The sequence below is a fragment of the Meriones unguiculatus genome, chromosome 20, assembly GCF_030254825.1.
Source record: "Meriones unguiculatus strain TT.TT164.6M chromosome 20, Bangor_MerUng_6.1, whole genome shotgun sequence".
Lineage (NCBI taxonomy): Eukaryota > Metazoa > Chordata > Mammalia > Rodentia > Muridae > Meriones > Meriones unguiculatus.
In genome coordinates, this window is record NC_083367.1 from 56,212,322 (window position 1) to 56,229,300 (window position 16,979).

Here is a 16,979-nt window from a genome sequence, read left to right on the forward strand (position 1 = left end):
TTGTCTTGCCTTTATCTTTTTGCTGTGATTTATGTTATTTTCTTATATGTAGAAAACATGATTTTAATAAATTAGCTTTTTATTATTTTGACTGAGGTTTACTTTGGGGCCTAATTCATAGTTAGGTCTTAAAAACTGTCCACGTGTGTTCAAAAAAACCAAAAGACATTTACTGCTCTGTTTCTTTTAGAACAAGCTTATTAACTTGTTCAAATATATGTCATTATTTTTGTTATACTTGACCTATTCGTTCCTAAATAAACATGTCATACTGTTTACCTTTGCATTTTACTTGATTCCAGCACAGAATGTAAGCGGCTTTCTTTTTTACTCTTTTTTTTTTCTAGTGCATATCACATTTTACATTTTAGCATATAGTTCTAAAAATAATGACAGATGATGAAAATATTGTTTTCTAAGCAAGAAAAGGAAATACTCCTTTTCATCTCCCCCAGAGCTACTCATTGCTTTCCTTGTAACAATCCGGAGTGGTGGCTCCCCTGTTTTGTTGGCTTACTTGCTTTCATAGTTCAAAACTGCCCAGTGATACCTACATATTTCGCTGATGTCTTTGCCTAACCCTGCTTCACAGTCTCTGTGTTCCCTGGGGGGAGCCTTCATTCTACCACGATACACCTGTTTCCTCTTAGAAAGGATATATGGGTCAAATTTTTGATTCCTAAAAATGTGTTTACTTTTTCCTATTCTATGAATACTGACTACAGAATTCTGGGCTAAACATTATTTTTCAATAAAGAAAAAGGAAGATATGGCATGTCTCCCTAAAAAGGTAACAGAAGGCTATATACAAAAGGAGAATACGATTTAGGCCTCAGGACTCACAGGGCTGTCTGGGTAATAGAATAGGACTTTGTCTAAAAAAGAAGTGAAGCATGAGTTTTAAAAATGTGTTTTGTTTTGTTTTTTTTTTTTTTTTAATTTTAAGTTGAAATGTGGAAATTCTATCACAAGATTTGACTGGAAAACAACATAAACAATATTCTCACTGGAAGAGCTCCACACACTAGATGTTTAACTGTGGTAAACATTCCACCAACACAATGGATTATTTAAGCTTATGACTGACACATACATTTTATTGACAAGTCAAAATGGAGATTCTGTGACAGAAAAAAACTTTCATAGAAATATACTTTCAATCTAAGAGATCAGAATCTTAATTCAGAGTTGCACAAGTAAACAGCCAAGAAACAGGACTTCTAAAGGAAGCAATGTTTGAAAGTAGCAAATGAAGAATGAAAAGGACAGGAAGTAAATATTAGAGTGAAAGCCAGCTCCAAATCTAGGCAGCAAAGTCTAGGCTACAAGCTCTGCCTATGCGCTATGCAGAAGTCCTTCAGGAGCAGAATGAAGCTGAATAAATACAACTGTTTCCACATGTGGGAGATAAATATACCTTTCTTATAAATACAATAGTTTCAAGGAGAAACCCCAGAGCTCCACACAGCACATCTGAGTCAGTGGTCTGGGTAACTGTCAGTGTAAAGATGGAAACGAGCATTTCTAGAAGCTTACTGAAATCTTAAAGACAGCAGCACTGGAAGGATACATTTTCTAATGACCAGAAGTACGAGCATCTCCCCAGAGATACAGTATCGCCATAAGGGCTCCGGGCAGGCACAGCTACTCTCATGTTCCCCGTGGAGATGACAATAACCTCACAGTTTAAAGAGGCTCAAACTTCTAAGTTTAACCCAGCGTGTTTCTTTAAAAAAACGTTTTACTGACTTATTTCATCTTTATGGGTGTTTTGCCTCTGTGTATGTACATGACTCATTGGTGTGTCTGGTGCTCACAGTGGCCAGAAGAGGTTTTAGATCCCCTGGAACTGTAGTTACAGAGAGTTATAAGCCATCACGTGGGTGCTGGGAATAACACCTTGGGTCTCTGGAAGAGCAGCCACTATTATTATTCTGAGCCATTTTTCTTCCAAGCAGAACCAACTCTCACACAAGAAAGCAAGAATTTAGTTTTTTTTTTTCCTATCCAAATACTTTTGTAAGTCAAGAGAAAAAAATGGTTGAACACTTACTTCTGTTAGTGTTAGAACTTCTATTAAAAAGGAATTTCTGACAGATTGTATAGCTATTAGATACCATGTGTGGTGGTTTGAATGACAATGACCCCATAGGGTCAAAGAATGTTTGGTCTCCAGTTGGTGGAAAAAGATTAGAAGGCATGGCCTTGCTGGTGGAGGTGTGTCACTGGGGGTGGGCTTTGAGGTTTCAAAACCCCAAGCCATCCCCAGTTAGATAGTCCTCCTTATCCTGCCTGCGGTCATGTGCCCCAAAATGGTGGACACGGGCTCTACTACCCCCTGGAACCTGAAGTCCCAAATTAATGCTTTCTTCCGTAAGTTGCTTTGGTCATGGTGCCTATGCCCAGTAATAGAAAATAACTAAGATTTCAAAGAGAGCATTTATGATGGTAGCGATGAGTTCCAGGTCACGGAGTCAGGAACAACTCTCAAACAAACTGATGGAAACTATTTACAATATATGTGGGAGAAACCTCTGAAAAGTATTTTTCCTTCCTTTAAAGTGTGGTCCCAGTTGCCATCTCCTTGATGATGAGACTGGGTGACATCACATCTTGGGAGGAGGGCAGGGTCTAGGTGCTGCATCCTCTTTCCATACTCTTCTGGAAGAAGCAAACATGTCTTGAATTAGGTTGGTGGATCCTGTCGGGAAGCGGGCACATGGGACAAATTAACCACTTGGCCTTCAGCTATAAAGACAGAACATCTACTGAGTCCTTAGGATGCTGGTGAGGGCTTTACCTGTATGACACCTAGTATCTTCTCCACTGGTCATGCTCATACTGTCTGCTTCCTGTACCAAACAGAAATAAACACTGACATAAGAAGAAACATCTCCAAACACCAACTCAAAGAAGTGGCACAGTTCTAAGTATGCAAAAAGACAGAATGCTGAGTTGTACTGGAAGACATAACATTTTTCAGTTGTGACCACCTGTCATTAAATTTTGCTCTATAATTATTCCATTAAAGTGGAAGCAATTAATTAGGAGGTAGCGCTAATAGTAGAAGGAAACTGTCAAAATCGTTTCTCTTGGTGCCAGTTCTGGCCATCTGCAGGACATCTAGATGTTTATTACTGCTAATGACTTTGGAAATGGAAATTCATATGCAGATGGCTCTCAGAGGACTTCCTGCCAAGCACAGAAAGAGCTTTTCCAGGGCTGAGCACACAAGTGCCCCAACCCCACAGTGTAGCTGGCCACTTCCTGCCTCTGACAGACAAGGGGTGCTGGGAAGGAGCTTGGAGCAGAACTAGCCTTTAAGAAAATGGACAGTTCCCACATCTTTAAAACAGCTCTTTTTGGTTGGGTATGGTGGTATTCAGGACTAAGAGGCAGGTGGATCTCTGTGAGTTCTAGGAAGGATAATGCCACATAGTAAGATCCTATCTCAACAATAACACACTTTTCTGCAAGTCTTGCTCTTGGCTTTCTTTGGTACATGGAGCAATGGCTTTAAAACGCCCTGCCTAATGGCCCCTAAAGAGTGAGGATGATGGCTCAAACAGGTGTCCAGATTAATCGGACCTTCCCCACCTCTGCTGTTGTCTCTGCTTCCACCCCTGTAGTGTCCTAGTGTGCAGGTCCCTCTCAGCCACCTTGAGAAGGGGCAAAGTGAGGAATCTCATCTAAGTTTACAACCCTTAATGGAATTTAGCACATTTTCCCTCACCAGCTGGGCAGAGGGCAAAGCTCCCACGCTGCATCCATTTGTTTACAGTGTGACTTTGATGTTGGCTACCGGTGGGGTGCACTCCCGCCCCATCTGCCAGGCCACAGTCCCCGCGGTGACCCTGAACATGTGGTGGCTGCCCAAACTGAGCTGCCATTTTGAACATAAAACATTTGAGTCTTTTCTAACATGAAGAATTTTGTCTATTTTTCTAATCTCAAATTAGTAATGACTTTCTACTTTACATGTTGAAGAAATAAAAAATACTAAGGCAGGAAAAAAACCCACTAGCAAAAATATGCTGACCCTAGTTGAGCGCAGTGGCACACACTTATAATCCCAGCACTCAGGGAGGCAGAGGCAGGCGGATCGCTGTGAGTTTTTGAGGCCAGCCTGGTCTACAAAGCGAGTTGAGGACAACCAAGGCTACACAGAGAAATCCTGTGTCGGAAAAACAAAACAAAACAATAAAAGATGTGCTGGCCCCACACAGAATCTCAGTAATTTCACTGAAAAAGTAGGTTGCCTGATCTTCAAAACAATAACAAAAAGCTCTAATTATGGACCAACTGTGCAAAGACCACATAACCAAAGAGTGCAACACAGCAGCAGGTGGCCTGTGGACCTCTTCCCACATGGACAAGGTGCCAGTGAAGCACTGTCCTTGCTCTCAAACTATCCCTGGCTGCTTCTAGACTTACCTCTAGCCATTAAACCTGACATCAGCTGAGCCAGGCCACTCAAACTGGCTTCTTTCTCAGGTCCCTACAACCTTTTCCAGCTCAACCTTTACAATCAAGACTGTGATTATGTTTCTTTTTTCTTTTTTTTGTTTATTGGAGTTGCGAATTTATTTATTTATTATTAGTTACATTTTTTTTATTTTTTATATTAATCACAGGTTATTTACTTTGTATCTCAGCTGTAGCCCCTCCCCCATTCCTTCCCAATCCCACCTGCCCTCCCTGTCTTCTCCCTGCCCCTTTCCAAGTCCACTAACAGGGGAGGACCTCCTTTCCCTCCATCTGACCCTAGCTTATCAAGTCTCCTCAGGACTGGCTGCAATGTCCTCTTCTGTGGCTTAGCCAGGCTGCTCTTCCCCCATGGGAGGGAAGGGACATGTATGGATATTACCTAGAACCCCTGTTCGGATATAGCCTATGGTATCTCAGTGTCCAAATGGGTTCTCTAATAAGGGGAACAGGGACTATTTCTGACGTGATTATGTTTCTATTATAACCCACAGCAGTAAAGTAGAACTGTCCTTCAAAGTTCCAAGTCTCAAACCAGGATCAATGTCTATGTAGAGTTTAGGCTTTAACTAATGTGTTCAGGATCGTGTTTCTGTTTCCAACTGACCAGGAGTACATGGGCTTCTCTGGTCCTGAAGTAAGGTGATACACATGCCACTTAAGAGTCTCAATGTGTCAAGTTTAGTGTGGCCATGTAGGTGAAGGGTGGAAGCCAACTCCCAGAATTTTCCAGCCTGTTGGTAGCTGTAAATCAGTCAGTCGAGTAAAGAGGCTTATGCTACTTCATATTCAATCACCAGACCAGACTAACTGCCCAGGGCCTGTGTGCCCCCAGGACTTGCACATCAGAGCTGGTGAGGGCAGCCTCACACTGTTCTTTTTGGGGTCAGTAGAACTGCTTATTGCTTTTGATTATCTGGCCTTTTAAAAAAAATACAGTCTTTTAAAAAAACAAGTCTTCAAGACATGTATTTCAGAAACGAAATATAAAAAAAATTAGTAGTTGTGAGTGTGCATACCAGATTAACAACTAAAGCGCTGGAACATATGAGGAAAGCATGACGTTATTTACTGGGCCCAACAAGAGAAGACCTTTGTTTTTGTTGCCCTATGGAATTGAAGGACCATCCCACACTGAAGAACATACATGCACAGAGAACCAATGTAGAGCACATGATCAGGAAACATTTCTGTCCAGACCTCATTCACCATGTCTGTTTCTTTAAGCTGGTTAGTGCCGAGTTCCCAAAAGGGATGTCAATGCTGGGCTATAGGACTGTGGTCCAGAATGCAGACAAAGGGCCAGGAAGTATCCACATGCAGGATGCTGGGGATGTAAGGGTCCACAGCTCAGGGAGGACCATATCCTGAAGATGCAAAAACCCCAGAAGGACAGTTTCTCTTCTCAGGCCAGGCAGCTGGGACCACTGATGTGTATGACAGAGCTGTAGACCAGCTGGGTTGAAAGACCAGGAAATGGATGACATACATACATAGAACCAGAAGAGCTGAGGCTGAAGTCCTGAGTTCTTCACTATGCTTCCAATTCCCCATTGGTAGTAGCTGCTTTTACAAACATGAACTGAAGATACCTCCAGCTAGGATAGGATTACCTGAGGGGCTTTGGGGACAACTGAAGACCAGCCTTCCAGCTCACTCACTGTAGTTCCAGTCCTAGAATTCTGACTTCTGACCCATGGTTTCCTCCTCAGGTAGGCCCAGTAGGAGGTTGCCACCACTTTCTCACTAGCCTTCAGTCTTATTGTCCTAAAAGTTGTATCCACTCTACATGTGGCTAAAGCCATCTAGCCCCATACCACTGTCCACAAGGACAATATTGCATAGGTAGGATGCATTCTGGTGCCATGAAGATAGCTGTCAGACATACAGATGCCATGATGTCTCTGGGCTATTGAGTGAGGTGGGTTCTTGGGTAGACATCTCTCTAACAGAAACCCAGGATTCACAAAGCATCTTTCCCACAAAGTTACTCCATTATTTTCATCTATATGAAGACATGTTCACTTCTCTTTTAAAGAATGTGAAGAAATCAACACCTCCATGACCAACAACAACCCAAAGAAGGATTGATTACCCCTAGCATATCTGCATATCTGCAACATGTCCCTGTAACCTCTGTCACCTCACTAAGGGTGAGAATAATTCAGTCTTGTGACAGTCTTCCTGTCTAGAACAGGGCTCTGTGGATATAGACAGCTCTTTTCATTAGATTTCCTTGCTTATTGTTTTTTTTTTAAGCACAGAACCAGTATGGGTTATGAGATGGTAGTCCCTGTTCTAAGAGATGCAGGAATAGTGACTAAGGCCCAAGGCTACCCAGAGCAGACTGGCATGAGCCTGGCTCTATGGTCCCTTCCCACTTCCTTACTCACCTGGAGCAGTTGTACTCAGTCACCAAGCATGAATCAAAGAATCACAGCACTGCAGAGCTGTAAGTACACAGGCTCATTGATGCCACGGCCTGACAGAGAACAAGGAGCCAGGACAGTCACCTGAGACAGTCATCAGACACAGTCTGAGTGTGGAGATTTGACAACACTGGTGGTGCTCTAATGTAGCTAGTGGGGGTGCTAGCCCCCCTAGAGAACTATAAGCTCTTATTATTCACAAGTGTACAGTTGAATTCTGTCCCAGCTTTGAGACTCTGGACATGGAAATGGCAAGCCAAGGAGGACAAAAAGAAGGCATCACCTTCCTCAGCAAACCAGGCAAGTTGGCCTGCTGCTGCTGGCAGGGAAAGGCAGGGTGGGAAAATGGTGACTTCTGCAGGAGAAGAACCGTCAGTGAGACCGGCTGCCTCAAAGAAGGGCTACCAGTTTTCTCTCAGCATAAGGGCAAAGGGCAAAGCCTCAAGAGCATTAGCATGACTTTCAGCCTGGTGTCTTTTGTCAGGGATTCAGGCTATGCAAACATTTCTAGGGTGGGATATGCACATGGCTGGGCCTAGGCCTGGATCCTACCTCACCCAAGTGGCTAAAGCCACAACCAGTGTCATAGCTTTACAAAGAAAACCTACAGGTTTTCATTATTTTTGGTAGCCTTTGGCCCTAAAAGATATCGACTTAGTCAAACCTCTGTCTTCCTCCTTGCCATTTTTCTGGATAAACTTTTGTCTGGGTCAGCTCAGAGTCATCGGCCAGCTGGTAGCATGGCAGGAAGCCCCAGGCACAGGCTGTCCTGCAGAGCTTCAGGGAAACTTCAGCTGGGCCACCACAGGCCCCAGAGGTCAGTCAGTGGCAGGCTGTGGTGGGGTGGTCTCTACTAAGCTCAGCTAGTTCAAGGAGAGCCCAAAGCTAACCCTGTGCACTGACCCTGCTCCTCCTTCTCCAGGGATGAGTCTCTTAAGGGTGCCAACAAGGAGCTGAATTATTCTAAACTACAGAGCAGCTTCAACATTTTCAACAATCACGCTCAAGACGGTACGCCTGGGCTCTGTACACGTGTGCTGTCTACAGCCCGGGCTCTCTACACACGTGCTGTCTACAGCCTGATGAGAGACCTTCCTGGCCTCACCGCAAGATTGGCCTGTGCTCGCTGTGCCCAGGGACTGCTAAATGTGCCACTGGGTTGGTACTGAAGAGCAGCCCTGACGCATGCAGTAGTCTGAGCAACACGTGAATCTTCACGGTTTACGAAAGTAAAATGCACATTTGAGTTTCTATAAAAGGACAAAACCATAAATCTTAGGTAATTTCAGTCTACCAATTTTAGCTGTGAAACCTATGAGGGATTTGAATTTAAATACTGATGAGCGGTTCTCCATATATTTAAATGCAAATAATTATATAACAAAATAAGTATAGTGTGACTATCAATACATCTGTAACATATAAGAAGCTGTACTTCCAACATTTCAAATATAATCCATGATATGAGAGATACAAGACCAATCCTATTTGAACCCTCTATTAGCAGCCTCCAGAAAAGCCTTTGAATAAATTATGAAAGTTTTTAAGAGATGAATGAACTGGTAGAAAATAAAGCGGTAAGGAGCAGACATCACCATCAAGCAATACCATTATTATTTGTCTCTATTCCACTAGCCAAAGAATTAGGAAAGCCAGCACACTGGTTTGTTTTCTAACTGTAAATATACAACTTGTTTTGAAACACGAAAGGGTTTTCAGCACAAACACAGTGTAAAGGGGTACAGTACCTACGAGCAGCTGGTGGCTGACACGGTAGCCTCTTACCTGGACCCTGATCTCTCCATGGCTGCCCTTGCCCAGAATGGCTACATGTGGAGCCTGTCCTGTGGGAGCTGGGGCCCTCTCTCCCCAGCCTCCCTGCGGGAACATGCTCACCACATCAGCACACTCTCACTCATTCGGTCTCACACTTAATAGTGTAGCAGGTGATACCAGGCCGATAAACCTTCAGTGTGCTCACAACAGCAGAGAGGGACTAGAGGGCTACAGATAAAGGCCCCAGAAGAGATGCAGCCAATCCGAACTGGAAACCAAATGGTAGCCTATGGCCAATACTAAGAAATATCTCACCATGTGCCTTTAAAATGGAGTCTTGTTGCTTACCCAGACTCTGCCCCAGAGGCAACAACTGCAAAAGCTATTTCCCCCAGCAAGGAGGCCCACCTCCAGGTTCTTTAGTAACACAACCATATGGATGTTTTTCCCTTGAGCATATTCCTGGGACGTGGTGAGCTCTTCCATGCTTCCTCAAATGTACAGACAAGTATTTTGTATACTCTGATGTCTTACACTTGTATCACTAATTTCAACTAATTCTACATTACCTTGTACTTTTTAAGGTATCTTTATTTCATGTGCTCCACAGAAAGAGGATGAGTTCCTGCCACATGTGCCAACCACAGACTCTGGGGTATGTCTGGACAGTACAGCATTTGGCCAGGAACCCCCAAGTATGATAGATACAACATATGATACACATATGATAGATACACACATGATAGATACAACCTTCAGAGACTAAACTCCTCTTCTGCTTGGAGCCACTGTGGACACAAAGGTACAAGGACCCAAGCAACACACTCATACTTCTAGATTCACCCAGCAGTGAGGGAGAAGATCAAAGCACAATTATGTGATGGCTGAGAGGCACTTTTCCCAGGACCACCTCCTGCCTGGGGCCCAGGACAATCTCTCGGCCATCTCCTGATCCCATTCCCCTCCACTGCTGGGACAGCCACTATCCTAAGAGCACATTTCCGATAACACCACCTCAAAACTTTCAAAAGTTCCTCAATTAGTAATGGATATAAACATCAGCTCTTTTAAATTTAGGATTAAGAATTCTATACCCAACTCCCACTGAACCTCCTTGCTTTACTGCCTGCTCCAATTCACCCAGAACTACAGTCACTCTTCCCTGGACCTTACTTACTTATCAAGGCTTCCTTATTGAGGCTACCAACAATCAGCTTAGAGGAATGCCTGCTACCAACACCCTCTCTTACTGCACCCTGTTACTGCAGAGTCCCTGGGTTGTCTAGGACCCACTGGCTGTGTGGCATTTTGCCAGGAACCACCCCAAGTACAATACGTGTATGATATGACCTTCAGAGACATGAACATATATGTCATGGACAATAGTGATAGAAGACTGGCCACTGTTTAACATGATGAAAAGTGCTATGTGGAAGGATGAGAATCTTGAATTATAAGACAGGAAGGTACTTCAGAACTTTATTATTGTTCAATAGTTGTCATTTTGGGTGATAGAACCATAAGTCTTTTATAGTTCCTCTAAAAATATTTTCTTTTTGAGATTATAATTTAATTGCAGCATTTCTCCCTTCCCTTCTTTTTCCTTTCTTCAATCCCTCCCACTTGCCCCTCCCTACTCTTCTTCAAATTCATGACCTCTATTTCCCCACTATTTGTTACATATTGAATTTTCTAATGTCCCTTTGTTATGAGAAAAACTAAACCTCAACTTTTAAAAAATTATTTATTTATTCACTTTACATCCTGATTGTAGCCCCCTCCTCTCATCTCAGCACGCCCCTCATATACCTCTCCTACCATTCTTCCCTCTTCTTTTGAGAGAAGGGGGAGATCGCCCATGGGTACCAACCCACCCTGGCATGTTAAGTCGCTGCCGAACTAGGCACCTCCCCTCTCACTGAGGCCAGACAAGGCAGCCCAGTTAGGGGAAGGGGATCCAAAGGGAGGCGTCAGTCAGTAAACCTCAACTTTTGTCAGGCAGACAAACACTATCCGTGTAGTCTTCGACTAATGGATCTGTGAGAAATCCCCTAGGGATGCATTAGAGAAAGAATTCTTCATTCAATTAACAAATGGATCCTTTTTGAAATGTTTTTCCTTTGGGGACCAAAATTTAAGCTACTGAGTACAGCCTCTTCATATTCATTTGTCAAAACTGCACCATTCTTTTAGCAGTAAACCGTAGGAAAGCAGATAAGTCTTCCCTGGGCCCCAGCACATCCAGGGACAGGTAAGGGGGAGGACCCTGCCCACCTGTGTGGTGAGAGCTCCAGTGTGTTCTGCCTACAATGCGGCGGTTCTCCTTTGAGCAGGCCTTGCAGACCACAGCCTTCAGGTTGTGGAACTTGGTGAGCCACGATCTCTGCAAACAGATCAGAGGAAAATGCAAGCTCTGTCAAAGAGCTAGATGGAAGAGAGCAGTGTGTGCAATGGCAGAGATGGGACACAGCCTTCCAGTGGTCTACAGCATCCACCGATGGAGGGGCATGCTCTGCACCAGGTGAAGGGCAGCTCTCCGTTAGCATCATGTCAAGAGGGAGTCAGATGACTGTTCTCTCCTGAGTCCCCTGTAAACAGCAGCAAATTTCTATGATGCTTGCTTCTATCTTGTATAGTTTAAACAGTCATGGCTAAAAACCTACTCATGTCACAACCTAGGAACACCAAGTGGAGATGCTGGAGACACCACACAGCAGCAGAGAGGGGTATGAACATTAGTACTGTTCTTGTAGCTTCTTGAATTACTAGTGAAATTTCCACCCATTCTTTTAAGTGGGCTTGGTGAGAGATGGGGTGCTTAAGAGGAACTATGTATTTTGAGGTACACAACAAGGATAACTGGCAACTGTGCTCAGGGCTGCATCTCCTTCAGTCAGTGCTAGCATACCATCCGAATCTGAGAAAAGGGCTTTCCTCTTGTTCCGATCCTCTAAGTCCTAAACACTCACAAATCCTGCAACACCCTGGAACTTTGGTGAGAAATGGTGACAGCAACACATTGCCAAATGTTTTCCCTTTGGTGTGAAAACTTGGGAGTGTTTTATCTAACAGATCAGCATGTTCTCTCACAATCACACCGCCTTCTCATCCCTGTGGGTAAGAAAACATTCCAAATGAGCTTGGCGGGAAGCCTCATTTGGAAAGCTTCCAGGAATCATGAAGCAATTGTACTTAGAGAGCTGGGGCAGCAGTCACTGTCCCCAGGACATGGGCAGCCTTTGTAATGGGAGAGTCTCCCCAACTAGTCTGCTGTCTGGGAAACCCCTCAGCAGACAGTGCAGGCCCTCTCAGTGCATTCTCCTGACAGAAGCTATTCGCTGTGTGGACCCCAACTGATGCTGCTAAACCAAGCTAACCTCGTGTGGAGGGCAGTTACAGAGGCGTAAGCACAGCCCTAACAGCTGTGTGAGGTGATGGGATGGCAATGGAGAGCACGCCTATTTTCCTAAAGCTTCCTGACTAGCGAGACAGGCAGACTTTCCAGGCCCACTAAAGTGACTGACTTCAAAATTACTTATTGATCCAATATACAATAAGCAGAACTCACATTTTGTTCCAAAAGAACTTCCTCAGCATACCCTTTTTCGGACTGAAGGTACTTCTGATGGAAAAGCTTGCCATCGAAGACATTCCAGGGCATCAGCTCGCTCGTTGTCCAGGGGAAGCCGCATGCGCTGTTGACTAGTACCAATGTGGTGAGGCCACGGACCAGAAGAGAACCCAATTGCACAGCTCTGGAGTTAATGTAATCCAGCTGCGGAGACAGACACACACAGAAAGCTCAAAGCAGAGAGCTCGAAGTACAAGTTAAATGTGTGCAGCAAAATGGTCAGAGTCGAGAGTCTCAGCCTTTACAATGTGAAATCTTCACAAAAGACGCTTGCCAAGCACCGAATAAGACAATGGGCCTCCTGAGCACTTTTGAAAGAGACTTGACAAGCAAGCTACACCAAAGAAGCATGACAGGAGTGACCCCCGTGCCCAGCATGCCTCTGTTCACCATCCACCCGCTAGGGCAGCAGGTGCTCGCTTGGGCTCTCTCCTTAAACGGATCTGTAGCACAGCCATCCCGGTTGTGGTGGTCAAATGGGACTAGCTCCCATGGACTCAAAGATTTGAATGCTAGGTCCTCAGTTGGTGGAACTGTTTGGAAAGGATTAGGAGGTGTGGCCTTGTTGGAGCAGGAGTTTCATTGGAAGAGCTGTGTTATTAGGGGTCCACAGCATTCCCACTTCTTTCTCTGAAACTGTAGCAGGCCCCAAATTAAATGCTTTCTTTTTTAAGTTACTTTGGTCATGATATCTTGTCACAGCCATAGAAGAGTAACTAAGACCCTGCTCTAGGAAAATCTGGGCTACCACAAGACGTGGCCACTAGGTAGAACTTACAAGATAATTCATTGTTGGCTTTATTCCCCTACAAGAAGGTTCTTCAAAGGAAAAAGGAAAGGGAGAGAAGCTCCCTGTGTTTCTAAAAACCATACTTAATTTCATTTCAACTGAATATCATTGATGTAATCTCAAAAGGTACGTAAGTTCTTACAAATTAAGAATGTCTTGCCTTAGCTCTGGAGAGATGGCTCAGTGGTTGAGTGGCTGCTTGTACAGAGGACCTGGGTTGGATTCCCAGCGCCCACACTGTAACTTTAGCTACAAGGCCCTTCTGGCCTCTGCAGGTAGAGGACAGAGGTGTACATGTGCACAGACGTATATAGAGGCAAAACATTCTGGGGTTTTTGTTTGTTTGTTTGTTTTTTGTTTTGGGTTTTTTTGTTGTTGTTTGGTTGGTTTTTTGTTTTTGTTTTTGAGACAGGGTTCCTCTCGGTAGCCTTAGCTATCCTGGACTCGCTTTGTAGACCAGGCCACAGAGATCTACCTGATTCTGCCTCCTTGAGTGCTGAGATTAAAGGCATGTGGCACCATGCCTGGCCAAGACATTCATACACATAAAAGAAATAAGCCATATTCCCTATAGATCTGTAATGCTGACCACACTTCAGGCATCAACACTACAAATGTCCAAGAAACCTCACTGAAAGGGGCACACAAGTGAGGCCATCACCCTCTGGATATCTGTTTCACTAACACTGACTAATGCTACCTTAAACACCATTATATATTTAACAGAGTTAACAAAACTGAAAAAAGGTAGAAGAAAGTAATAGGTGTTTTAACCCTTTTATGCAAAAGGCCTCTCTTAAATGAATCTGACAATTATTTAATACTGTATTATGTAGTTCCAGAACTACAGAGGCAGAGGCACACTGGCTGTCACAAGTTCATGACTCCCCTGATCTACACAGTGACTTTCAGGCCAGTAGGGGATACAGTGTGAGAACTTGTCTCACTAAATAAAAGTTGCTTATTATGAACCTGGATCACTGCAGACTCAACCTTTACTCTTAGGGGGAAGGCTAAAGCTGCACAAACTCTTTACGGAGCTGTCTCTGAAGTGTTCATTCTTTAGAAAGAGCCACTTGGCAAGTCTCTGTAGCCTCTGCAAGGGATCTTCACTAACATAAAGCTTCTATGCCTGGTCTGCAGTCTACCGTGAGCAGAAGTGAACTTAACAATATATGTCCAAAGCCCACGAATACAGCCCTATTTTCCTTTCATGTTCTGTATGAGTAAAGTGAACTGACTCTTGAAAGTTCTCCTCTGACCTCCACATGCATGAGTTTTCTTTCACTTGTTTTATCATGACTGTATTTTTTTTGGGGGGGAAGGGAGAGTAGGACTCTTTATATACAGGCTTGGCTGTCCTGGAACTTGCTTGGTAGATCCTGCCTCTGCCTCCCCACCCCATCAGGAACTAGAATTAAAGGTATACACCCACACCCAGCAAGACAGCAAACTTGGACCTACAGATCATACATATGTTTAATTTGTACCTAGGAAATTCAATTTAGGAAAACAATTATGAATGGCATTGCTTTCATAGTTCAGCTTCTGTGTGCTCACTGATAATATATAGAAATGTAATTGAATTTTGTACATAGGTCTATCATCCTGTTTGGTTTTGCAATTCCCCCAAGACCTTCCTTTTAGAGGACTTCTGGATAAGATGCAGGAAAGAAGCCATGTTGGACTCAGTTGCTGATTACAGTTTGGGAATTAAAGGGAATATGAATATTTTATCACTCCATCTGCTGCTTTTCCAAGTCCTCAAATAGATTTGATCAACACCTCAACAAGCCTCTTCTACCATGGGGACCCATGGGATAGCATGAATGGATTTGCTGCTGCCAATCAACAGCCATCCCTTCCAAAGCAGCATTTCCCCAAAGCAAAGTGGGATAAAAGATTCCAAACAGGAAATCTAAAACAGTAGTGGTAGGAATTTCACATAAGGGGTTCCTAGTGACTGCCACCAGGAAAAACAAGCTAGACACAGATTCTCAGGGGGCTTTGGGTACTGCACAGCCACTAGCACCTCCCAGTTCTGTGGGAAGGCAGCAATTTCAGCTCAACTGAGCTTACTGCAGCTCTCCACAGCCCACAAAATAGTTAAGAAAACTCCATGCACACGGGAGCTGGAAGTGTGCAATGGGGAAAATGGGACTTTAAAAGTAAAAGGGAACACAACCTAATCCAGGACCAAGATACAAAGCAGCAGGCCAGCCAAAGAGAAGAAATCAACATTGAAGCCCGTGCCCACATTTCCTTTCATGTCCACCCAGCTCTCCTTCCCCGCTACAGCTATTGCTTACCTATAGCACAGGAAGGCACTGTAACAGGCCAACACTGTCCCCTACTGTTCACATCACACTCTCTTCTGTTCCCCTTTCTCTCTTTTTCCTTTCTTTTAAATCTTCCTTTCTCTTTCCCGATACCCCTCCCACTTGGTGTAGTTCCCAAAGCTCAGCGTGACTGACAACCACGAAGTACATATCTTTATCTTTTTAGTCTACAATTAATTCAAACCCCCACATATCTATCCATCTTCCCCTTTGCCTTAATTATCAACAGTCCTTCGTATGCCCCCTCTTCTGCTTCCCATATGACAACCTAATGCCTATTGCTAGTTTCACCATTATTGTTTACCTCTTGTTTTCTACTTTGCATTCATACTAGCACTGTTATTATTCATCATACCATAGGCATCCATATACTTTCTAAACAAATCCCAATTCAACAAGTGTTTGCTCTGCAGTCACTTGAACTCCATTACTGGAGTAGCTTAATTACCAGAGCTGCAGACAAGACCCAACACACAGGGCAGAGGGCAGACAGAGCCTGGTGCCTGGAACCACAGTCTAACAGATGAAAACATCGTAATTATATGATAACCTGTCTCTTCCAAACATTGCAAACATGACTACTTAAAGAAGAGAGGCAAGCTGAATTAAAAGAACACAACCAACAAATCTTTACCCTATAATCTAACTGCAGCTGGGCAAAACTCAATGCAAAAACACAAGTAATATGAAAAACAAAGGCAGCTCATCGCCTCCAGAAATTATCAACCGCATACTAATGACTCATAACTAATGTTATTTTGATAAAATTCTGATGATTAAAGAGAATGATTATAAATATGGCAAACATTATAAGGAGGACTCTAATATTTTCTATGAGAACACAAGCAGGCTGCAGAATGAAATAAGGAAGCCAATCTATAATGTAAAAAGAGAATGAAAGTCCAGTGGAAAGTCTTGCCAACAGAATGAATCACATGGAAGCAGAATATCAAGGTATGAACTCTGCTCCTTGGTGTAGACCCAGGATCCCCCTAGATTTCTCCCAATGCCTCTTACAATCTTCCTTATAGTCCATCCCTACCCCTTTATGATGCTCACAGACCCATGGAACAGTCTTCTGCCAGGAACCTCCAGTGGCCACACTAATCTTGGGGCCTAGCAGGCAACCTTTATTATCCTATCTGTCCCCCATTCCAGTCTGTCCTGCTGAAGTCTGCCATTGGGAGCCCCTCCTCTCAGCCCACCTTCACTCCCTGAGGACTCTACCTCCTGGCATGGACCTAGGGTCACTCTAGTTCTTTCCCACAGCCCTGTTTAGCCTTTCCTTCTAGCCCATCTCCATCCTCTGTAACCTCTAACCTCTAGAAATGCTCTCTACAAGGATTTCCGCAACCACCACACCTGACTAGGATCCAAAGTGAGCAACAACCACCGAAGAATGAAATACCCACGCAGCGAAGACTAGACAAGATGCTTACAGCAAGAAACACTCCAAACATTATAACTCCAAATGCCTAGGTCTCAACAAAACACAAACATGAATAGTGAAGACAGTCTGCCCCTACAGA

At 43.9% G+C, this 16,979-nt stretch overlaps 1 protein-coding gene across 3 annotated transcripts in view; it reads right to left on the bottom strand.

Moving 5' to 3' along the window:
• Window positions 1–1,066: 1,066 nt before the first annotated feature.
• The window catches only part of Fam120b (family with sequence similarity 120 member B), a 60,350-nt gene continuing 44,437 nt past the window's right edge, over window positions 1,067–16,979 (bottom strand). For 2 of the 3 annotated variants that reach the window (XM_060373311.1, XM_021657410.2), the window contains exons 7-10: window positions 12,259–12,465; window positions 10,965–11,073; window positions 2,801–2,852; window positions 1,067–2,701 (exon numbers count right to left, since the gene is read on the bottom strand). In XM_060373311.1, coding sequence (XP_060229294.1) covers window positions 2,812–2,852; window positions 10,965–11,073; window positions 12,259–12,465 — 357 coding nt within the window. In that variant the 3' untranslated portion in view covers window positions 1,067–2,701; window positions 2,801–2,811. The remainder of the gene's footprint in view (window positions 2,702–2,800; window positions 2,853–10,964; window positions 11,074–12,258; window positions 12,466–16,979) is intronic. The other variant, XM_021657411.2, reaches the window with a different exon arrangement.